The sequence below is a fragment of the Anser anser genome (genome assembly GCF_964211835.1).
Source record: "Anser anser genome assembly, chromosome: 3".
NCBI lineage: Eukaryota > Metazoa > Chordata > Aves > Anseriformes > Anatidae > Anser > Anser anser.
The window spans coordinates 61111555-61136892 of record NC_139722.1 but is presented as its reverse complement, the minus strand read 5'-3'; the positions used below and the strand labels follow the sequence as shown (position 1 = coordinate 61136892).

Below are 25338 nucleotides of genomic sequence, written 5' to 3'. Positions count from 1 at the left end.
CAACAAAATATTGTCTGAAATGTGAAAAACAAAAAGCCCCTGTCACTTGTCAGTTTCATGGTTCCACTGCATGTTGTAACAACTTCTCTTCCTAGATCCATATCTTAATTATTCTGAAGCACTGTTTTTATTTACATTAGTTAAATAATTTCATAGCTCATCATCAAAAGAAGCTATGCTGCAATGTGTTCAGAACTGCCATCATTTAGATATGGGCCACATACACTCTAAGAGATGATTCGACTGTTACCCTATTTCCGTGCATACGAGCTATGTGCTATCACAAAACTGATTTAGCATCAGTGCTGTTTATAAACATATATGGGAAGAAACTTAACTCCTGACCCAAACATCCCCACCTGCCTCTGATCCCTCCTCTCCACCAGACTGGAGAGAAGGTTGGAAGAGAACAAGGAAAAGACATCTCCTTCAATAGCTGCTTTCCTCTGCTTCCACATCTGTGTGGATTACCTGTAGAGTTATAGTCAAAGAGCAAACTATTTTATAACCTTAAAAGAGATTTGGGCTATGTTGGTAAAAATGTCATGCTGTAATTCAAACTTTGAATATCATACAGAAGCTACATTTATATTCCTTCATTGCTTTTCTATCTTGATCAGTGACTTTGGGGAAAACTGCAGGCTCCAAATAACATACTGAAAGCTCATATGTTACTTTAATGCTGTTAGGGAAATTTTCCAAAAGGCAAGCCTCTAAACTTAAAATCCATCCTCAGAATAGCTATGGTCTTTGTAAGCAATCAGCTTTTGAGCAACATAACTGTACCTCACCACCAAAATTTGAACTTCTCCGCTGAAAAAACTATCCCAAAAATGACAAAAATTCAGGTAAGTTCTTATTTGCTGGAGCTCTATGGCTGTATTCCTCTTAAAAATTTGAAGGGGGTTGGGGGGTGAGACCTCTTAATTGTTCTTCTGGTTTTTATGTTTTTATTGACAATTTTATTAGTAGTTTTATAGCAACAACATAACATCATTCTGGGGGGTTTCCCCCACTTTTATCTGCTGGTTCAAGCTGATGCTTAGTGACTCCTGTTCCCTCTCTCTCTACCTTTTCACTAATCACACTTGGCTGGGCTCAGCATGATTCTAACCTGTTAACTAGCAAGGACACCACTTGCATACTCTCACCTTGTAACATGGCATGTACAGGCATGGCCAGTTTCACCCTAAGGTAACTTTTCACTAAAAATACAATTCCAAGGAGGAAGGAAGGAAGGAAGGAAGGAAGGAAGGAAAAGAAAGAGAAAGGAAGGAAGGAAGGAAGGAAAGAAAAGAAATAAAGAAAGGAAGGAGGGAAGGAGGAAAGAAAGAAGGAAGGAAAGAAAGAAAGAAAGGAAGGAAGAGAAAGAAAGAAAGAAAGAAAGAAAGAAAGAAAGAAAGAAAGAAAGAAAGAAAGAAAGAAAGAAAGAAAGAAAGAGAAAGAAAGAAAGAAAGAGAGGGCAAAACAAAACTGACATTCTTTTTTGACACCAAACCTAGACAGAAAATCTCTTATCAAGTACTTGAAAATAAAGATGATAGGGAAATATAAAATGTACAGATAAGTGATTTGTACATCTTGTTGCCTTTAACATAATTTTCTAGTAAGCAGAGGAAATGCTTTCTTCTCTTTCCTAAAGAAGCCTTCAGCAAAGTTCTTATTTACCTCCCAAACCACACACCCTGTGGCATCCCTCAGACATAGCGGGGTAAAGAAATAGCAGTGTTTTCTATGGTTGGGTGCTTAGTGCTAGGTCTTCCTGTTTTACAGAGATTTAACATCATTGCCTTACACTAAGCTGAGAAGATATAACAAGGCATTATCATGGTACTGTATAAATCATTAACTTGTGAAGTTGTCTTAAACACAATGGTGCTTACGTTCCAATTTAACTGCCCTACAGAGAGGGGAAAATGCATTAATCCTATTGATTTCAGACTACTTATAGCAGTGATGTTTTTTGCTTACTATCTCTAGAACTGCTGGTAGCTCAAGAGAGCTAATTTAGTCAATGCTTCTATTATTTTAGATCAAAACAGATGAACACCATTAATGTAACTGTGTATCAGAAATTATACTCTGGTCACTAATGTGGACAATGGCTGAAGTTGTTTTCTCCTACACGTACCTCTCTCACTCTTGATTACATACTTGTGTTTTTCTGATAGAAAAACCTTTGCTCTACAAAGAAATGAGTACAACTGACAATATGCAGAAAATATGCCAAGACACAGGGAGAAGATCTAGAGAGTCCACAGGCACCCTGTCTTCAATATGATAACTGCAATTACTGCTATCTCCTGCCCAGAAACCAATTTATACTAATAATAGGAGGGGGAAATATAATAATAATAAAAAAATGAAAAGCCACATCTTTGTGGTTAGATACCATGCCTGAAATGCCACACCTGAGTGGTTCGTGGGACAAGTCAGAAGAGTGCAGCAGTAGCTGATGCTTGCTCCTTCAGCTTGCTTTAGCTGAATACCTTTGCTTTATTACTCATTCCCTGCCCTTGTCACCAAGGGAGCAGTGCTCACCAGTGACATAAAACTACTCTCTAACAGAAATGAGATATACAGTTGATTTCTACCCATGAACTAGAAAGCACAGAGGTAGAAGGGAAGACTGAAAAGAATGGAGTGGGAAAGGGGAGCATTTGCTTCTGTAATTTTGCCCTGGGCTCTCAAACCTTTTTCTATTTAGAAAGAATAGATTATTTCACCTATGTTAGGAGTTTTCTTTCTAATAAGGGCATTGATTTTAATTGCTTCTAACTGGTTTCCTGGAACTAATTTTACCTTAAACAGTATACAGTTGTGAGAACACCACCAAAAACAGGATGGCTTCTTACTGAGCAAGCTTTGAATGACATTCTTGAAGTTTATCAACACATCAAATAAGTGATATTCACTTATTGCAAATTATATTCTTATAGATTTGTACTAATGATTTCCATTCATCAGCAAAGAAGCTTCTAGATATCTACTAGTTTTGATGTCTTATCTTACAGACAGAACATAGCCCAACATCCATTGGATAATTTAATAATAATACCATTTTGATTTAAATATTTTCCCTCAATTTTTTTCTTCCATCTAGTGAACAATAAAAACAACATTTTCATCAACAGTCTTTCTTTTACTTATTTAGCAACATTCTGCTAAGGATCTAAAGACCCAAGTATAAATGAAGAGTTAAGGAGACACTGATAATCTAAAGATTTAAAAATAAAGATGAATACTTTTATTTCAAAATCTTTTATTAAAATACATGTTGCCAAAAATACATGCTGCTTTCTAGAGATGAACCTACAGAACAGTAATCCTGCAAATGTTATTAAAGAACTGCTACAGTGTTTGGGAAGCTGTTTTTCCTTAAAAAAAAAAAAAAAAAAAAAAAAAAGTGCTTTTGAATCAGGTTATTTTCAAAAAACCTTTGCCATTTTTAGAGGAATTGGGTGAATAGATTTCCCATATTTTGCTGAGATGACAACTTAGGCAATTCTTCTCTGTTACCACAGTCTAATTCTAAAGCTACTTAAATTCTTAATGTCTTAATCACTTGGGCTTACTAAATTATTCAAATTGTGCTCTGAACAACAATGAAAAGCAGGATCTTCCTCTGCAGCTAATGAAGCAAAGGAACATTCAGGTTTTGCAGTACCAGTAGAGTTGAATGGGCAACTGAGGAAAAATGGCTTTCCTTTGAAAGTTTTGTTTGGTGGCTTTTGCCTTATTTTCCTACTTACAGAGGGGTGAAATCAAAATTGGATGAAACAGTAGCAGCAGAGTTGCCATCTTGCTATATTTTTTTTTTCCCCAACAGGAAACCATTATTGTTCCTGGTTCAGTTTATTCATGACGTTTCACGATCATATTCAGTAATTCTTGCATCTCAAAAAGAAGGTTACAAAATTGAGGCTTCTGCTCCAATGCCTTCAAAGTGTTACATTCCCTGAAGGCTGTACAGGGAAACTGTGTCTTCTCTACAGCTAGCTCCTCAAGAAAAGCTGTAAAACAGGCAGCAGGTGGCAATATCATGAAGAAAGGGAGGAATCCAAAACCCTTTCTTTGGTACCAGGTACACAAGCTAACACCAGCAATGGGTGTATATGCAAAGAAAGTGCCAGTAAGCAGATAGTATAGGGATAGTACATGGGTACATGCAAGACAGGTGAACCAGTGATTATGTCACCCCTTGAACAATTTGTTTCCCACAGAGCTGGAAAGCATTGTCCGTATCCATACATTAATAGCTGCTGACTATGGGGAAGACATACTCCATCTCACCTGCCAAAAATGATCTTTAATGAGACTATGCAAAGAGATGGGAATGTTCAATCATCAAGTATTAACCTAGCCTTCACAGAGAATATCTCAAAACACAAAGTGCAATTTTTTTAATTTTTTTTGGGGAAGGGGAGTGTATTTTTTTGGTCACTTTTTGGTCACTCTCCATTTTAACTACCCTTTTGCTCCCACACTGTTTCTCTAAGACAATCTATTTTGCAAAGTTTATGAAGTATTAAATATTCTTTTAGAAAAAAAAAAAGAGAAAGAGAAAGAGAAAGAGAAAGAGAAAGAAAGAGAAAGAGAAAGAGAAAGAGAAAGAGAAAGAGAAAGAGAAAGAGAAAGAGAAAGAGAAAGAGAAAGAGAAAGAGAAAGAGAAAGAGAAAGAGAAAGAGAAAGAGAAAGAGAAAGAGAAAGAGAAAGAGAAAGAGAAAGAAAGAGAAAGCCTGCAATGTTAAGATGTGTCTGTCTAAGCAATGCAATAGCTAAAAAGGCTACTAACTACACAACTGAAAGACATTTTGGAAGAAATAGTACAACTATGAAATGAGTATAAACACTGAAGACCACAGAACATCTGTCAAAAAAAAAAAATCAGAAAAAAAAAGACTTTTCTAAAATAAAACAGCAACTTTTTCATTGATACAAATATCCTTTTTGATATATGTGTTTTGTAATATTTTGTTACGTTGCCAAATATAAGGAATACTTTGTGCTTCATGAATGTAGTGACAAAGCTTCTTGATTCCTGTGCATTTTTTCCTATTAAGTACTCTACAGAGATCTCAAAGGAAACACTGGAACCTACCAGAATTCTCACAAGTGACAGATAACACGCAAATTACAGAGTTTACATTATTTGAATAACCTCCCAAAACTAGACACAAAATGAACCTTGAAACCTATTTGAATTTTATGTATATACATCTATTTAGGTGTGGTAAATACAAAAAAATATATATATGATTTTGATTTGTGACTTTTTTTTGCTTTAGTAGAAAGGCAACAACAGTAAATCAGCAATACATTATTACTATACATTACAGAAATTATCAAGGGTGAAATCAAATTTATTGCAGCTGTAACACTTCCAAAAGAGAACAGGGATCTGGGTCTGTGCCAAATAACACACTTCAGGCAGTTGATCACATGATCTTCAAAATAACTAAATTAATTTTGTTGTAAAAATAAAAACTAAACCCCACTAAATATCAAAACCAAAGGGTACGAAAGTGATTTCCAGATTGAGAAGAAGGCTTTATTTAATTTCTTTAACAGGTACCATGGCATCTAGCTTTCTAACATGAAATTCAAATATGCTTTTTATCAATTACAATTCATATGAATTCAAAACAAAGGCAACTAAATGATGAATACCATAAATAAAAAGCCTGATTCATCTCACAGATAAATGCACTTTATCAAAAACTAAAATCACCTAGAGCACTAGGAGACTTCCAGAAAGCAGGAATAGCAGAAAAAAAATAGTTTGTCTTTTAATATCCACCTTCAGAATGTCCCAGGTGGGAGATTACGGCCCACATGCCAGGTACTCTTATGGGCCCCAATTCAGAAAAGCATACCTATTCAGGAAAGCAGTTAATTAAGCACATGCTTATGTGCTTTTCTGAATCAGGTCCATGGTACCATAGGAAATGGGTATAACAGACATAAACCGCATGAGTAAAAGTAACTGAGAACTTAGTTCCATAACATAAGCTTTCATTTATGTGCTTTTGTATTTTTAAGATATGATGCACTGCTTAAAACATAACCCAGCTAAGCATGATCAACTGGAAAATGCAGTATGGCCAAAAGGAGACCCAAGTATAACCATATCCCAAGACCTATTAAGTATCTCATCAGGTTAGTCCACTGAAAAAAAAAAAAAAAAAAAAAAAAAAAGCTGAACAAGTCCAGAGTAACCTTTTTTCTTTGCATTACTTTATTTTCTAGCAGATGGGAAGCTTTGGGCATATTGATATAATGGGAATAAATGGCAGGTGGCCAAAGAGTTGCTTATCACAGTAGTTTGGATCTACCAACACATACCTAGTTAGAGTCAGCAAAAACAGGGAACAAGGAAAGGAAAAGCTCTGTGATGCTACTCATGCACAGAAAAGGTAACTTCAGAGTAGGTCATTCATTTTCTTTCACTAGCAGCACTGCAGAGCAAAAACTTTATATTTGCATTTTCGCTTCCGTTCAGCGCATCCCTCTTTATGGGAAATACTAAGCTGAAAAAGATGGTGGCCACTAGCAAGTAAGGTTGCTCAGCTGCTGCTTTTAACAAAGCAGGAAGCTGACTGAGGGCACACATAGTCCAGAAGTATTAAGAGCCACTGGCAAGGACTAAATAATGTAGAGTTTTGATATGCTGTCATTTCTGCATGTGATTATCAGCCAGCAGGAAAACCCTGCGGTCTGCACTGGAGAAAACCAAGTCTAAGGATGGTAATTATGCATATGTATGGGAATACCAGACCCCTTATTTAGTTTCAAATAACTGTTTTGCTAAAAAAGGTTACTCTTTTTTTCATCTAGTTCATGCTGATTTTCTATCACTTAAAAATAATATGAAGCTGAATAAAAGTGTATTATAGCAGAACCATCCAAAACATTACATTGAGAACCACAAAGTTTAAAAATATTCTGTTGCACATAACAGCTTGGATCAAAGAGTTAAAGGCTAGACTTGGAATCTCCCTCAGTGCAAGATAACCATGGTTTTAATAAAGGAATATGAAATATAAAGCTACAGTTCCATTCGTTGGCAATTATTCTTAACAGCAGTTAACAGCAGTAAGAACTAGTAAGAACTGGACACTCTAAACTTTGGATATAACAAGCCAGAAGCTACACATAAACTCTGACAACATTAAAAACATATTTTGCAGTCAATCTGTCAAAACACAGAGATTTTTGTATAATTCAATTGCAGAGTTATTACATGTACCTCTGTGAGATAATCTTGAAAGTCAAAGTAGCCACACTAATTAGACGCCATTCTCTACTTGCAATGCTAAAACATAGCATCGTGCACTTAAATCAAAATAATAGTCTTTGAATAGGCAGCATAAACTAAGAACTTGATGGTCAACCCAACTTTGCATAATGGAAAGGTATATACAGCATGAGCATGCTATCAGGACTGCATATGCACCTCAGGAAGGGACACAAGGTTCCTTTCAAGTCACAGCAACATGACAAATAAGTAGGACAGAAATTGCAGTGGGCTGCAAATTCTTCATACCAATTAATGCATTGCTACCATGGACTGACTTATGATTTCCAATGGTTTTACTTCTCATCATGCAATGATCCTTGAAAGATCTCTAAAGCACCATACCAAGTCATAAACCCACACAATCGCACAGAAATTTCTTTACTGCATGCTTTTGTATGCCAAGTAAGGATGGGGGAGTTCTTCTTTAAGTATAAAAGCCAAATACTGAATCATGGGTTGTTTCCTTCCTGCAGCCCTCAAAACCAGTATCTGGTTCAATTTCTCTTCATAGTCAATATATACATACAGCTTGAATTATAGATATGTGCTGGGCACACACATACACATCATTACAACCAAAACCACTACCAAAAATTTGTCAATTTTTGTCTCATCCTTAGACTGACTTTGCTGAAATAACAAACATTTCCAGTATGAACTACAAGACCCTGGCACATGTGCACCTGCCTGTGAATCCCACTGCATTATACAATTAAGGATCTGTAGGACTTGTTTGTGTTACCATGCATTTTGTTTCTTTGGTTATTGCTATTTTGGAAGCACAGAATTTTCTGACGAATTAGCAGATATTTACTGGCTTATCAAAATTCAATATTTAAGGTATTAACATATTTCAGTATTTAAACAGCGGTGCTTATTTTTTTTCTGGAAAGGAGTTTAAACTGATGCATTAAAAATCTTCAAACTATTTCCATTGGAATTTGATACATTAAGGTATTTACACTGACAGTAACTGTGAAAAGTGCTTTTCCTCACATGATATGGGAAGTTTTTGATGTTCAAACCAGCTCTTCCCTAACATACAGGCTAACAATGTTAAGTTCCACATAAACGGAGCAGGCCATATAGAATCCACTGTAAAACTGTGGAGGTCCTGATTTTAATATATGATTTCTTTTCTTTATAGAGAGTTTGCAAATTACTAAAGTCCCAGAGAAGCAATAACTCTTAAGCCAAAGAGTAATGCTGGTCTTAGGCACTTAGTCTGCTATTCAATACATGCAGTTATATTGTTTTAAGATGGATATAACTACTCAGAAGAGTCTAGTGTCATATGAAAGGAGGTGCTCTTTAACTGGCAGTGGAAAATTATAATGTCTTTTATAGTATTTCATTCTCAAACCACACAAGCATTTCAAATTGCATACATTACATAATAAGTAGCAAGACTTTTTTTTTTTTTTTTAATTTTAATGATTTAAAATATACAGTGCCATGTTAGGCAGTGTAGACTCATTCATAAGATACAGCCAGTTCTATATACAATAACAGTCACTGTTGTCATGAGTAGACCTCTGCTGCCATAATGATAGAGTTCATCTGCCGACATAATACACATTATCTGCTTACTAAAAATGTGTATACGGGTCATATTCAATAGTTGTAAAGAGTGAGTAATGTATCAAATAATTATAAAAAGAGGGGACTGGACATTTGAATAAAGTCTAAGTCTTTAGAATATATAAATGTTGTCAAAATTCAATTAGTTGATTCTTTGCTGGGGTAGAAAATGGATGTTGTGATCTACTGGAATTATACTATAAATCTCTTGGTAGTAGCACAGATATTGGATGTTTTTCAAAATGTACCGATTGAAGACAGGATCCAGGATATGCAAGCATACAATGAGACTACTAATGAACCTTAGACTGCTATTCATCATAAGCTAGATTCTGGGGAAAAAAATTGTCATCTCCCAAAAGATTTACTTAAATATATTTCAACCAAAGTGGGCTTGTACTGAATAATGAGAATAAAAAGGACCATTTAAACACAACATTCCCACTAGCTTAAATGCATTGCTAAAGAAATTCATTTTTTTCTTCTGCATACATGATTTAATTCTATTCTTTTAAGGTAGATAGGGATAGAAAAAAAATGTTTACTGGAAGATATGCACTATTTTCTATGCTTTCTTAAAAACGTAATATACAACAGAACCCTTTCATTCTTGTTGTGCCATGGTGATTTACCTTTCTCTGCAGTAAAAAGGCACATTTGCATTGTACAAGTCACTTGTGTGAGTACTGGGCACAACATGCACAGCAGTATCTCTTGTGTTCTAGTACATGCTGCCATTAAAATGACGTGACACTAATAGCTTTGTTCAAGCAACTATGAAAAATACAACAAGCATAAAAAAAGCCTAAAGGTGGTTTGAAATCTACTTAGTATCTACCCAGTTATGTATCTTTTCAGTGCCAAATAATACCTAATGTACAATACCTTTATTGTACTTTATTACAATTTTAGTGTTCACTTTTTATTAATGCAGAATAATCTTGTCAGCTCCAGAAATGAGAGAATGATTTATTTGGTCATTTTCTTTCCCTTTGGAAGGCAGCTACAGTTTCTTTTTATTTTAAAGATGAATCTTTTCTCCATTTACCTGCTTTAATCTGACATCATTAAGTTTATGACTTACAGTGCATTATAACCTCACAGTATGTACGACATGATGTCAAATGGGAAGCCCTGGGAATGAAGCCAAGTTCCAGTGGAGCTTATGGATGTCAAGCTCACAAACATAGCTGAGTTTGACCTTGGGTAATTCAGTCATTGTGTTACTTTAATTTAAATGGAGACATTTTATTTCAGGAAAGTAGAAAAGTTACACATGCAAACTTACTGGGTGACATTACTAACATTTACAGATAAAAAGACGGCTTAGTCTTTTCTCCTACCTGCACTGAGCTTACAGTAGACCAAGAAATGGAAAACAATGTCAGTTTTTGGTCTTCACATAACAGTAACCTCTTTGTGTAGCCAAATGCACAAGCATTGTGCATGACAATCACAATGTCATGACAAGTCATGACAAGTCTCATGACAAGTAGTCATAACAGAGACAAGACTCCTGTGCAGATCTTCATCACCATCATAAAAACCTTATTCTTGCAGACAGATTTACACACAAACTTGTGCTGCCTGCTTTGTACCATCGCATCTGCTAAGGACAAACTTCCAAAACCAAATTTCAAGAGAAATTATTTACAGTCCCCTAAGAGAGAAATTCTTAAAAATTACAAGGAAGGATAGATCAAAATTATAAATAAAGCAGCTGGAGACATTCCTGCACAATCTATTGTGTCCGTGCCCCTAAACAGCTTCTAAATTTTTATAATGATCTGATTGTCTGGGATAGAGGTTTCTGTTAATATTTTCTCTATAAACAGTGAAATCATGCTATGTACTTGCATCAGCACAGAGTGCAATAGGCAATAAACTTGATTTTTAAAGGAATGTGCAGTACTGATTATTTTTCCACAGGGTTGGGGGAAGCTTTTAGGCAGAAAAGGATCCAATGCAAACTAGTTCACAATTGTGTTGAAAAAGGACAAAAGTCATTACAGAGCAGCAGCAGAACAGAAGAACCTGATTCTACCGTTCTTTGCCAGCAAAGAGTAGTAAAGGATGGACGAATATCGGGAACAGACCAGCAGACCGGGCTAGCTCAAATCATCAGAAGAGTTAACAAATATGACCTGAAGTACAAGCTCTCTTCACAGTCAGGCTTCTGAGCTGAGACTCTCAATAGGCAGAACCCAATACAAGGTGGTACTTAGGACCAGGATTCAGGGGCTTTCTATAAACATGGAAGAGGTGGTTTCCTCACACTGTTATGTTCCTGGAAGGTAAGTCATTACCCATTTCCAGTCGTTGTCACCTAATAATACCATCATTCTGCTTCTCTAAGCACTTTCCTTAGCCTCCCCTAGTCTAAATCCATTTTTCAAGTAGCAATCAGGCACAGCACTTTGATGTTTTGCTAAAACAGCAGCACTGAAAAGTACAAAACATGAAAAGTAAGCACAGTTACTTGTCAAAAGCAAAAGCCAAAGATTCATATCTGAACTTGTTGACTGTATTATTCACCACAGCAGGCTGCCATGCTGCATTTCACATTTCTACTTTGCTTTATACACTTGGTCAAAGTACCTGCAGTATTGTCATTTTCAGCCTTGGTTGCTCTTTTTTTTTTTTTCCTTTTCTTTTCATTTTTACTCACAGCATTAAAAACTTGCAGGAAAATCACCCCTAACATCTTCAATCCTATTTATACTTTTCACTATTTTTTTTTCAGTAGAAAAAAGAAATATTTTAAAAGAACTGATCTAGATATTAGAGATGGTATGAGTATTATAGGCTTAAAAAATATTAATAATAAGATAAGATAGATTAGAGGGTTCAGCATTCACCTGTGTAACTCAGTCATGGTCTATGTCTGAATTTAATTAATGAAGAAACAAAACTATGTCTCAACAGAATGATATATAGAATATTTATAATACACAAGTGGGGACATGGAGAACACTTTGCACAGCTCATGTAATGTGAAAAAAAATACTCCACATAAAACTGCCAATACTAGTATCATTCTTCTGTACTTCAGACATTGTTTCTGCTCTATCTACTGGAATCCTATCCTCTTCAGAGGAATTAATGTGTGCCTTTGAAACTACAGCCTTGCTACTACAAAGAAGGGTGAGAAAAAGTGACATTAATTCAAAAATGTCGTACTATGTTGGTAAAGAACCTTTTTAATGTTTTCCATTTTAGCTAAGAGTTGCAGGACAGCCTTACCCGGAGAGAATTTTAAAATTGCAATGCTTAAGCAGCAAAGTCTCCAGCTAAATCTTTCTAACTCAAGGTGTCAGACAACTAGCACTGCATAGACATAGAAAGGAAAGCCAGATCCATGCACAGCCAAAACTCACAAAATGAGCCTCTTCATTTGAACAATAGCTTAAAATACTACCCACAAAGACAAATAAACTTCACTATATTTTCTTCCTCTCATCACCCAGGGAATGGCTTAACTAGAAAAAAGACAAAAAAAGTCAGCAGGAAGAACACTATTACTAAGGGCAATGAAGTTTCAAACTCCAAAAAAGGAAATGGCCATTTCCATAGAATAATAAAAGACAGATCTCCAATGGGGTTTATCAGCTGTGTAGTTTTTTCTTTCCATTTTTTTCCCCTTTTCCTGAGTTTTATGGTTTTCTCATTATGGATAATGATTTTTAAAATACACTCTTAATTGGCCTGCATTGTGAAAATTACTATTTTCTCTAATCTTTTTTTTTTCTAAAAAAATGCTCGCAGCAAGTACAATTTTTGAGCACTGAAAAGCACTTGGCTGAAAAATTAAGATGTTTCAGAATACTGCATCATTTCTCGTTGGGCACTGCATCCCATACTCACTCCCAGTATCGTCCCCTGGGATTGCTGGAAATTGGAGGAGGACAGCTAGTAGGTCAACTCCGGCTCTTAAGACATGCCAGATGGGGTTTTGTAACTGCTGATTTTAAAGGAGCCATGCTCCAGCACTTTTGCAACCAGCTGGCATCCTTCCTCTTCAATGCACACCATGTTAGGTGAACCCAGACGGCAAAGAATAAAGCTCTTCCCTGAGGATAATTGCAGTTCTTCGTTAACCCCACACTGTTACTGGTAAACTGGGTGAATTTTGCAGCATGGTCTGCAGATCCACTATCAGGTGATACCCACAACAATTAGTTACATTGCAAAGCAGTTATAAGCAGAAGTACCTTTAGACATCAAATGTTATAGAAGTCTTTATGATGTGCAGTATGTTCCTCATAAACATGAGAAACTCCTTCATCCATGAAGGCAAATGTCGTACAAGCTCTCTGATCATCATAGTCTGCTTTTTATCATTATGTATTTTAGCACACAGGCCACACCAAGGTTTCCTTGTCTGACAAAATATACAATTTCCCCTACACCACAGAAGACAAAAGTAGCAATTAGTACAATCTAAACATACCTCTTTTTCTCCTGCCTTTTTTAAGAGCTCACATAAGCTTTTGCACAGTAGCTCTGCCTGACATCCAGTTGATAGGTTTTCTACAACTGTGGAATTTTACAGCTCCAGGACTAAAAGATAACTATGTTAGGATCATACTCATTGTTCAGTCATTCAACTCCTGTAGACATAAAAAAGAAACATCAACAGTTTAACTCTAGCTACATGACTAGAGAATGTGTAAAACACTGAGGATATTAGAGAAAAAAATAATTCCAAGTCATCTTTTATCAACATACAGGTGCTGAGATAAAAAAATAAAGCAGGTTTGTAGGCTTTCCAAACCTCGCAGCTGTGGACAGGTAGGATGCTTCTTCATACCTGATTACATGTGGTAGGATATTCTGTTAGGCAGTTATTCCCAGTCTTCACACAGCTCAGCACCATAACTTTCAACAGAACTCTTCATAAGGTTAATGTACAAAACAAGATTACCAACAGCATAAAAACAGCTAAAGTGTACAGTTATTATTGTAATATATTTGCTACCATACAGATATTCTAAACAACCTTTTAAATTGCATTAAAGAAATTTTCAGTAACTAATTCTAATTCTACCCTATTTAAATTAACATCAGGAATTTCAACCTGTAGCATTCAGGCCAATGTTGACAGCTCAGGGAAAACTTATTTTCAGTCTGTTCTTACTATAGTGAAAATTAAGTATTATTGAACTCTACTACTAATAAGAAACAACTGAAAAGGTTATGAACGATCAACCAATGACTCATGAAATATCCATCACATAACTGCGCTTTGTCCTACAAAGACTGCTCTACTGCTAATTTTATTATGCAGTTATCTCCCAATTACACTTAGCAACTGCAAGAAAAATAAAAATTGCTTTCACTGAATTTATAATCTGGATTCCTTGACTTAAAAGAATGCCATGCACAAAACTCAGGAAGGTATCGACTCCTTGATGGCCTATGATTTACACTTGTGATGACCTGAAGTGTAAAGTTTAAATTTCCATTTATGAATTTACCTACCTTTACATTTACATACCTTTACATACCTATACATTTACCTACCATTTGCCTACCGTTTGAAATAATAAGGACCTTTGTACCTTGAAAGCAATGAGAAAAGGGGGAGAAGATCAGTTATTTTTATGAATCTTCTAAATACAGATGCCACACTACAGAGTTTACAGGATAATGTTTACTTTTTAAAAGAAGGACTGCAAAAAAAAAAAAAAACATGGAAAGTTATTATTAAAGCTATCTAACTTGGACAATGAGTTTGCAAACATGATACACAATCAGTTAAATAACAGACTGGAGAGCAGGGTGTTGGTAGCCCATCAAAGCACTAACACCCCTACAAAAACCACCCCATGAAAGAGGAAGTACAGAGAAAGAAATACCCCAATACAGCTCTTAAGATTATTTAGCATTAATTGACTATGTGAATGTGCTAATGACTGGAGCTTGAGCTTAGCCTATCTCTAATTTATAACCTGAAAAGGAGTTAATAGATACATAAAGGAAGGTGATAACCAGTAGCTCAATGTATGATTCAGTATACAAGAAACTAATTAAATGTATGTAACGGGAAACTGTGGTTGGATTCAAGCTCCTGAACAGTTAGACCCATGCATAAAAGATCTGACTGACAGCACACAGCATTTACCCTTTCCATCTACCTTACTTCCCCGAGAATAGGGACTCGTGTGCCCAGTGCACTGAGGTCTGTGTGAATCTACTTCCTGAAATAAGAGAGATTAAAAGTACTCTGGAAAGGCCGATGACAATGGGCAGGTAATCAAGTGGACCTCAGATGCTCATAATGGGTCAGGGTCCCTCAAGGCCAATACCTGCCAGTAAGACAAAGAAGCCAGTAGGTGACACCTAACAGTGCAGATGCTCCTGAAAGCACAGACTATGATCTTTGAATGATATAGACATAAAACAAATGCATATGACTATAAAAGTGGCAAATTTGTTTAGTTTTATAGAGGTTGTTTAAATAAATGCATTTAATATTGGCTAATGTAAAACATGGGATAACAACATAACTAGACCTGTTAAGCATAGAACACATTGCTCCCTCCAATACCAAAACTCACTGAGAGAATACAAATGTTCTGAAGATTTCACTGCAGAATTATTTTAATTGTTTCAAAAATTGTCATACAAAACTTTACTTTGTATCTGAAATAAACCAAGATAAAAATCAGGAGAGGCAATAACAGGCCATTCCACTCAGACAAACATGTGAACTGCTGGGAAGCAACATGCTGCACTTGATACACTGATTATTGAAAATTCCTGTTAAACAATACCAAAAAAATCTTGTAATGTTGCCATTTATTGTAAAGACTTGTTTTTTTCCAGTGCATACCAATGACAGTTCATGCTATAAACAACATCTAACCAGAAGATTGTTCAGATCTCAGTATACAGCTTTTTCTTTCACTATGGGAAAGCACATTAAACTGTTCAGCTCTGAATTTATATCAGTCTCAAGCAGAGGAAGAAATGTCTTGTCTGCATACTGCCCAAACACAGCTCTATCATCTATTGGTGTCAGTAAAAGTGCACAAACATCAACTAGCAAGTCCTACTGCATTTGAGACTCTGGTTTATCCAAAGGCACCTGTGCAAACCACTATACTTTTTTTCTCTCTGTCCTTTTTTTTTTTTTCCTTTTTGGCTTTAGGCAATGCACCTGGAAAATGGGTAAAACTCTTGACTCTATTAAAACACAAAAATTTTACAATAGATTGCCTAGGCTTTCCCAGGTAAATAACTTTTTTTTGTAAGTACTGGTCTCTTAAATGCATTAGAACTGCAGGGTAGAGATGTTTTCAGAGTATTTCTCAACCCTGTTGTTAGTTGACAAACGACTAACACTCAGTTTTGCAGTGCCTTTGTTTGACAATACTCTGGTCTGGCTTTGCTTTAAATATCATGAAGCCAGCATCAGGATGCAGTTAACACATATACACACAGAAGGAGAGAGAGAGACGATAAACTAGGTCTGTTGCCACATTTAAGAAAAGCTTGGTCAGTCAGCTCTGACTGTCAGCTTGGTTGAAATAAATTCAGTTTCTCACCCAAAATTTGCCTTTATGAGAGTTACATTCCAACACAAAACTGTCTCTTGGCTTCAATGCTGCTTCATATTTGAGTCTGTGGATATCTTGGACTAAAGCATGGTCACTGCAAAGAACTCCATGATGACATTTTCTCACCTATCATCAGGTGTTGCTTTCAGGAGTAGGGAGCATGAACCAATCTGAAGACAAACTGTGTTATTAATAAATCAATAACAAAATAACCAATACATGTTTTGCATTGTTTCTTCAACAGGATCCTCTGGGACAACTTCCACCTTAACTAAGAGTACGGCAAAACTATTTTCATCCGCTCTAACCATAATATCTCAACCCTTTTAACTTTTCAAGTTGCTAGAGAAGTAACCTAGTAGAAAAGAGGACAAGTCTATGACTATAGTTGACCAGGATGTGCTCAATATGTTTAAGATGTACTTTGTAAAATATGTTATTGATATTAGATTCTTCATCTAGTGTCATTTTATTGTTTAAAAATTTAGCTTCTCCCTATCATGCTTCTCTTTTATTAATAAGAGTTGACTTGCAAGTCAACCACTTAGATGCTGAGCGGAAAAGTTACTACAGAGAAAAGTTACTACAGGGGGAAGAAAGAAACCATGACTGTTATATGATGCTGAACAAATATTATCCTTAGCCACAAATCATTCAAAAGTATTTGCTAATAAAATATTTCTGAAATTACTGCTTTTATTTTGTACTGTATTTCCAAGTTGTTTCTTTTTTTTCAGAAATGTATTGAAGCACATGCCTAACTTAAAGCACATGAGAAATCCCATTGATTTCAATGGGTTTAATCTCACCCTTAAGTCCCGCACATTCTTCAGTGCACTGCTGCATCTGGGCTTTTACAGTAATCAAATGAGACTAAACAAAATACATGTTCAGTGCAATATGTACTTGTCACGTAAAAATGTAGACATGGTCATTTAATTGAGATGAAAGGACTAGGCCGTAAGGCTTAGAGTGTAACAGTGTCATACAAAAATGTAAGGGCTGATCCACTGTCATATTGTCAAATATTTTGTGTGCATTAACAGAATTCTGACCCCTTTTACTGAAAAAGAAAGTATTTCAGGACATGGTAACATCACGTGGACACTGTTAAAAGTCTAAGCAGATGCACAATCACTGTCCTAGAGAAATTATAATATTCTTATTTTTCATTCTCAAATAGGACTGACATGGACATCGCTGGAAATTTCATGGCTAATTCTGAAGTAAAACACAATACTAAAATCAATTAAAAGTACAGAATTTATAAATTTGGCATTTTAAATATTTGAACAAGTATCATATCTTGCATCCAATATCTGGCTGCAAAGCTTGAAATGTGCTTGTCAGATTGGATGACTTAATACAGAGAAGCACATCTATATGGAGGGGTAGTAGCTTTTATTATACTGGCTGATATGTTCCAAATCTTACATACACGTGCATATATACATTTTCTTAGGTGAGTGAGCCCTTCTTGAAGCTGCAAAGCAAGTCTAAGTTGGCCCAGTTTTCAGATCTGAAAGGAAGTTTGGTACCTGCAAGTTTCTTCCATTTTTTTCTAGTAGTATAATCTGTTCATGTATAATAGAACTTTCCCCTGTTGTCCTTCTATCATCAGAGCTCTGACATCACCATTAATATGGAATTCCATACTCTAGGCACCCTGTAGCCCTATGTGTACCTACTTTGAGGGAAGCTGATATAGCTGATGGAGGTAGCAATTTTCCCAAGTAGTTTTATCCCTAAAATTCCAAGCTGGGGCCTCTCCAAAGCCATAAATATCAGTCATAACAAACTGTATAGCAGCTACGTGTCAGTCTCTGTCAGCACTCTAAGGACAGTATGTGACAACAGAACATACTTCTTTTATTGGTTTCCCTTGTTATTAAAAACAGCCCATATAATGCCTTTCCATTTAAACCTCTGATACAGACTTAGTAACATCTTCCAGAAGACAGGTGGAGAGCTGAGCTAGAGGAGATGTGACAGTACCGATAACATGCACATTTCTGTTTTTCTGCTAACCCCACTTACCCTGTCTTGCAAGGTTACAAGCCACAAATGTCATTCTATTGTATTCTCTTGGCTATTTTTTTGAAGACATTAACTAATTAGCTTTTAAAGAAAACTGCATTCAAATCATATTTTTAATTAACTTTGAAAAAAATACACATTTTTATTACATGTGTGTCAATGGTGAACATTTGTGTCTTTGACCAATGCCAAACAGTATTTCTCCAATTACTTGCAACCCATACGAAACATGAGTCAGCTCAGTTTATTCTGATTGTCAAAATACATTATCTGCTTCTGAGTTTTGTCTGATTTGGTCTGCAAACAGTAAATGGGAAAAATAAAACACATACACAACCACTAATGTAGTTTGGAAAAATGCCTTCAAACTTATCACTGGTAGATTATGGTACAGAAATCACAGCATGCTGAAATGGTGAAGGGCAAAGTAATTAGAAAAATAGTATTTGAGTGTTCACAGAGATTGCTATGTAAAGGTCTGACAGGAGGGAGAGAACAACAATGGTGTTTCTACCCCAAGTTTGTTGGAACAGGAAAGATTCAGCTCCCTCAATTTTACTGTACTTTCCTCTTTGAATACAGTCAAGGAATCCTGCTATTACAGTTTATTCTTGATCCTCTGCAATGTACAATGGGTGATCATTTTAGACCATCTATGGCAACCCATCTCTCTGTGAGTTTCCGTGTCTCTAGAAAGGGGGTAATAAAATACCTAAGCAATTCTTAAAAACAGTCTCAAACATACCTTGGAAAGATGTGTTGATTTTCTTTATCTGACTTTCAGTTACAGCATTTTTCTTCAATGATTGTTTTTAGTTAAAAGCAAACAATCATTTAAGGCAATTATTTTTGCTTGTTAAATCCTTTTTCTTTTTCGGAAGGTACTTGCATACCGATATGTAATATAGCTCATTGCTTTCATAACAATGAAATATTTTCAGCAATTCATTACTGGAAGCTAGACAAGACAACTTCCAGAGCTTCCTTTCAACCACCAGTTCTACAATTCTGTAATTTGGCAAGATGAATTGCTTGTAATATACCAAGTGCTACAAACATTGATATTACAGAGATAAGAACCACAGCATGCTATGATGTAATACAGAACAGTCTTTTAAAGTATGACTGACACTTAAAAGAAGGCAAGAGAGTTTACATTATTTTTCATTTCACTTAAATTAGCTTCAGCCAAAGCCCAGGGCTCCAACCTTCACGGCATGAGAAGGCTGCCCAAACACAGCGGGCTACAACAGGACACAGCCTCACCGAAAGCTGCAACTGTGGGGACTCTGCGACAAAGAACCAGCTACACCTGAGAACTGATCTGCAAGAAGATTGCATCTGACACCTTCACACATTAAAATAAAAAATAAAATAAAATAAAATAAAAAATAAATAAATAAAATAAAATAAAAAATAAAAAATAAAATAAAAATAAATAAAATAAAACAAAATAAAATAAAAAACACAGAAACATTACAATCCGAAAGACTCCAGCTACGTGTCGAATATAAATGCAAATGACAAATACGATGATCTGCATAATCTGATGAAAACCAAGTAACTTACCCAGTGCACAATGCTGATGATTGCCCAGACTTCACAGAAATGAAAAAAGCAATTCATTCAGTTTTAGCCTCACATCTGCTAGTGTCCTGTCCTACTCAACTGCAATCTATTGTTTAATTCTAGTTTAAAATGAAGTAATCTAAATATGCACACTGTTATATAAAAGGGGCAGAGGATGAAATTACATCAGTTTCTAATAAGGTCCTTTGAAACCCTAAACTAGCTAGTTAGCAGCCAAATTATTTTTTTCTACTAATACAGATTGAACAGCAAATAATGACTAGAAGAATATAAAATAATTAGTTTAAAACTTCTGTAGTTCTGAGAATTCTGTTTGCTATACCAAAACACAATAAATAATTATCCATCCTAAACATAATTTATAATTTTATTAAACACTGACAGTCTTAAAAATATTAAATATCTTCCATCTTAAAAATAAATAAATAAATAAAACATTTTTTTCCTAAATTCTGTATTCTTCGTAAATACAAGATCTGTAAATTTCTTTCTCTCCTCTTTCAAAACTAAACAGAAGAATTTTTAATATGCACCCTTTGAAAAAGTATCTCTAGTTAGCATTTAGTAAAAATCAGGATATTTATTTTGAAGGAGAGCAATAGTAATACAAAATCTAATGTGTTTCATTATATCATCTACAGTTTTTTAATATGTTGTATATAGAATATATGGCAGCTAGTTATCAAAACTACATTTTCCATAGCTACATCTGTCTCCGTAAAACCAATTTATGTGGCTTTGTTCTTTCACTTGATAAGTAGCAGCCTGCACATGGTGACTGACATCACATCAGAATATGAAAGTACCATTTGGTTATTTTCTTCTAGCTGTGACGTACATGTCTTACTATTTTCTTCCTTATCTTTCAGAATACTCATAAATTGAACCTTTCTGCCAATTAACTTCAATTTTCCCTCCTATGCATGGATGTCCGAGCATGTTGTGCATTTGAATTTGGAAAGAAAAAGAGAACTGTGAACTCTTCAGGATACAACACCCCCAGAGGTACAGCATCACTGAATGATGAGCCCCACCACAGCCCATTCCCTGTTGGTTGCAGGAACCCAGTTAGAACTGAACTGTGCCTGATGGATTCCATCCCTCCTCGTGCATCAGTTTCCTGCTGTTCAAAATACTGCTCTTTACCTCTGAGGCCACAAAAAAAAAAAGACAGGAAAACTAAAGTACAATAAGCCCTGCTCTGATTCTGACTCTGTTTTGAACACTGTAATATCTAGAAGAACAGATTCCTCCACCTCTGCCACACAGGACTGGGAGTGAAAAGGGAAAGGAAAGCAAGCACAAAGTATTCCTCACTATACTGAGGCCCTACTGTCTGACAAGCTGGCAAGGAGTACATAAAAATTTAAAATGTAGCAGGGGAAAGGAGTTTACTACAAATAAAAATAGGAAAAACAAATAAATTAGTGACATAACACAGCAAATGGTGTATATCTTATATCTAATCAAGCAGGCATCTCAGAAAACACAGCAGCTGCTCATTTCAGTCAGATGCAATTCCTGTAGGGGCTCAGAGAAGAGGGGTGCACTTTGCTGAAGGAAGCAGCGTGTGGTCATGCAGTCACTACTCGGAGACAAAAGTAGGGGAATGTATTTCTCATATGGTAACAGGGATGTTGTGGAATTGCTCATGCTACAATAATGTGAGTTTCACATGATCATGACACAGTTTAACGATAGGAATTGTAGAACCAATTGTTTCTTATTAGTTTATTTTAAAAGAATAAAAGAGAGTAAACAACAAAAACTTGAATGAGAGCAAGAACAGTGATCTCAGAATTATGGAAAAGACTGTAAGAATCAAAAGTACACTACACTACATTATACTTTAGGAGGACTACTTACTTGAAGAAATTAGCATAATTTCTTTTCTTTAAAATAAAACTTGAAAATCAGCCTCTTTATTTAACTATTCCAAGTAACTGTGTCTGGCCTCCTTTACCAAGAATGAAAGGCTCTTAACAGACTGCTCAGGGAAATTAATTCAATAAAGGAATCTCTCTATTCAGAAAACTCATCTGTCCATCAAACATATTATCTAACAGCAAGCACCTTCTAAACTATCTCAGTTGCAGAGACAGGCAGTCTTTCAAGTAATTATGGACTAGAATATTCAGGGCAAGATGCCAGCACAAGTTTGAACACAGGTCTTGCATTCATGCTTATTCACACAATCTAATGTGCTTCCAGCAGAGGCTGGACCCTTAAGCGCCTAGAATTTCCATGATCTAAATCTTATGCACCTAGCTCCCAGAGAGAAATCCTGAAGCCAAAATTAAATGCCTAGATTCCCTGGACATGTTAAAAACCAGAAATCCTGCATGATGAACAGGAGCTGCCTAGAGCTAACCAGTACGAAACACACTAACCACTACAAAACGCCATAGCAGTACAAGAAGAAGGTGTGTAGCATATACATCTGATATTTTCCTGGAGCTTAAGCCATCAAAGCCTCGGCTAGAGAACACCTCTTTCTACCTGGAATCTCCAGTCCTGCCCTGTGGCTTTTAAAGAACTAAGCCAGAAACACTATTTTCTTTTTTCAAAACTTGGCTGTGAGAAGAGTTCAACTATAATACAACAATAAAAAGGCTTATGAATTGGGGAAATCAGTATCTGCTGTAGGTAGACAGGCTTCACACTGCAATTGCTTTTCTCAGGATAGCGCGCAACACCTGGGCTAGACCTTAGTCTGGGTGCACACCTAAGAGGAAGGCGATGATGAAATGGGAAACTTCCCACCCATTATGTTGAAATTCTGCTGCTGTTCAGCAAAGAGGTAGAAAAACAAACTCCTGCCTTAAATCACTACTTTCTGTGAAACTAACAGTAGTGTTTGCTATCTATATGCAATATAACATATATGTCACCCCAATTTTTAATCTGCAAAACTGTTCTCACATTAGCATAAAACTATGTCATAACTATGAAAAATACTAGAGATAAGACTACGATAAGGCAATGAAATGGCTATTCAAGTATGCATTTATCAGGCATCCAGTGGTGCAAAAATATTTTAACTGCTATGAAAACACATTTTTGCACTAAGCTAAACTGGCTCATCTACTTCCCATTAATAACCATACTATGTGTATTGCACATAATAATTGTTTCACAGACTATGAGAGAACTTCTGCTTAATCTTTTATGATCTTTATAAAACTTTATTAAATTATGAAGCCATGTAGCTTTTACATGCTCTAAAGTTTTGGTTGGGAACTATTAAGTACATAAATACATGCAGCTGTCCTGAGTAGTGCCACCACAGTGACTTAAGACGCTATTAAGACTTTCCAGTTCTGTCCCATTTTAAATAAGCTATAAAATTCTAGTCCAAGATAAAGTCTCAGATAGGAACTACCCAGTCAGGAGCAAAGTACTTCTTATTAAAGAAAATTACTGACATTTTAAAAACACGCACAAGCTCTTCTCAGTTCCTTGCACTTGTGTTACATATAAAAGTCTCTGCTATAAAAAAGATATTAAAACTAGTTTATTACATGGATAACCTCTTTCAGCATGTCAGAAATAGAAATATGAAATCCCTTTATTGATCTTTACTACACCGAACCCAAGCTGAGACTCATGGGGAACATGGTGCTCACAAAATCTGCCAGCACTGTGACCGCTACAAATTAAGACGTTAAAAACAAAGCCAATACTTTGGACGGCAAGCCCAGCCAAGTTTAAATTTGATCAGAGAACACTGCCTCCTCAGAACTGCAGTCTGGTGGCTAAGAAGTCTGGAGACCACATCCTTATCGGAAAGGAAAAATTAGAAAAGACGTAGAAGAAATGTCCACCCAATTTTTCCCAGCGATTTCATCAGTGACACGGAAGATATGCTGTCAGTTCTCACAATCCTCTTGAAAGCCAAGAGAGCCCTAGAAGAACTCATGGACATCATTTTCAACAGTCAATTACCTGACATTTCTTGTTCGTGTTTTTGGTAACACTTGCTTTAGCAAAACTGGCAGGCCACTACGGATACACATTTTGATACAGTTATTTGAACAAGACATACCACTGTGCAATAGTTTAATATTTATTTTCCTCTGGTGTACATCAATTATATTCATCAGCTCTCCAACAAATCTAGTTCTGCAAAATCCTGTATATCTGTGATCTTCCAGTAGGAAAAAGGCAAGACTAAAACCACTCTTTTCATATATGAACTAAGAAAATATTTGAATCTAGAGGCACAGAAGATTTTACTATCTGAGTAAGATACTATCTTACTATCTAGTAAGATCTTACTAGTAAGATTGCCAGATTTTACTATAATTCTCAAATCTGAAGTAAAATACCTCCATACACAATTTGAACAGAGTTCAATTTATTCCATTAACTTTAACAGCATTTGTACTTACTGACTGTTCACTTAGATCCTGAGAGTCTTCCATGGAGGTTGTTCACCTTTCTTTTCCACCACAAGTAGAAATTATCTTCCCTTCAATTTACAGCTCACTGGTCTAAATTAAAGAGGAGATAAAAATTTAACATGTTAGTCCATGGCCCTCACTTCTAATGCAAATCTGCAATAAACAACACCCTAACTGAGGCTGTGGTTCCACTAAAATCTGCAGCAAGTTCCCATTGATTTCTATGAAGCCTCATTTCATATAAAATGTTTCAATGCCTCCAGTATTGTTTTGGGAAGCTATCTAAAATACACAGACAGATACAGAAACACATTTAAGTAATGACTTTTCCACTCCTAGATGAAAAAATAGCCATGAAAACAAGCCAATGGAAAAGCTAAAATGTTTAATACAGGCAGCTGTTTAAGTAGACAACAAAGGATAACCCTTGGGAGGACATATTAGAGAGACAATTATAGAACACAGAACAAAACAGCTTAATACACATTTAATGATAACCTCTTAGTCATGAAGTGTCTGGCAGAAAAAGGTTATTATGCAATTATCAGCATGAAGTCCCCTCTCTAAGGTCCATTAAATTCCTTTAGGATTAAATAAAATACACAAAGTGGTTTATAACAAGCAGCTCCCTGCAATGTGCTAAATGATAGACATCAGCCTAATTGTCTACCATGTCTATGCCTACTCTCATAGGGTGAATCACTATCATCAGATATTGAGATCTTAAATATGGCAATGCTAAGAATTCTGCATAGCAGTGATTACGGTAATCTTAACTACAAAGCCACACAACTATATTACAACCTCCATTCTCAGAAAAGATCCACTTCAGAGTAACAAGCACTTTGCATAATTTAAAATAAAA

At 35.8% G+C, this 25338-nt stretch overlaps 1 protein-coding gene across 5 annotated transcripts in view; it reads right to left on the bottom strand.

The window, feature by feature from the left end:
- EYA4 (EYA transcriptional coactivator and phosphatase 4) overlaps positions 1 to 25338 on the bottom strand; it is a 154580-nt gene that overhangs the window by 111951 nt on the left and 17291 nt on the right. For all 5 annotated transcript variants that reach the window (XM_083829337.1, XM_083829341.1, XM_083829340.1 and 2 more), the window contains exon 2: positions 24462 to 24563. In XM_083829337.1, coding sequence (XP_083685463.1) covers positions 24462 to 24494 — 33 coding nt within the window. In that variant the 5' untranslated portion in view covers positions 24495 to 24563. The remainder of the gene's footprint in view (positions 1 to 24461; positions 24564 to 25338) is intronic.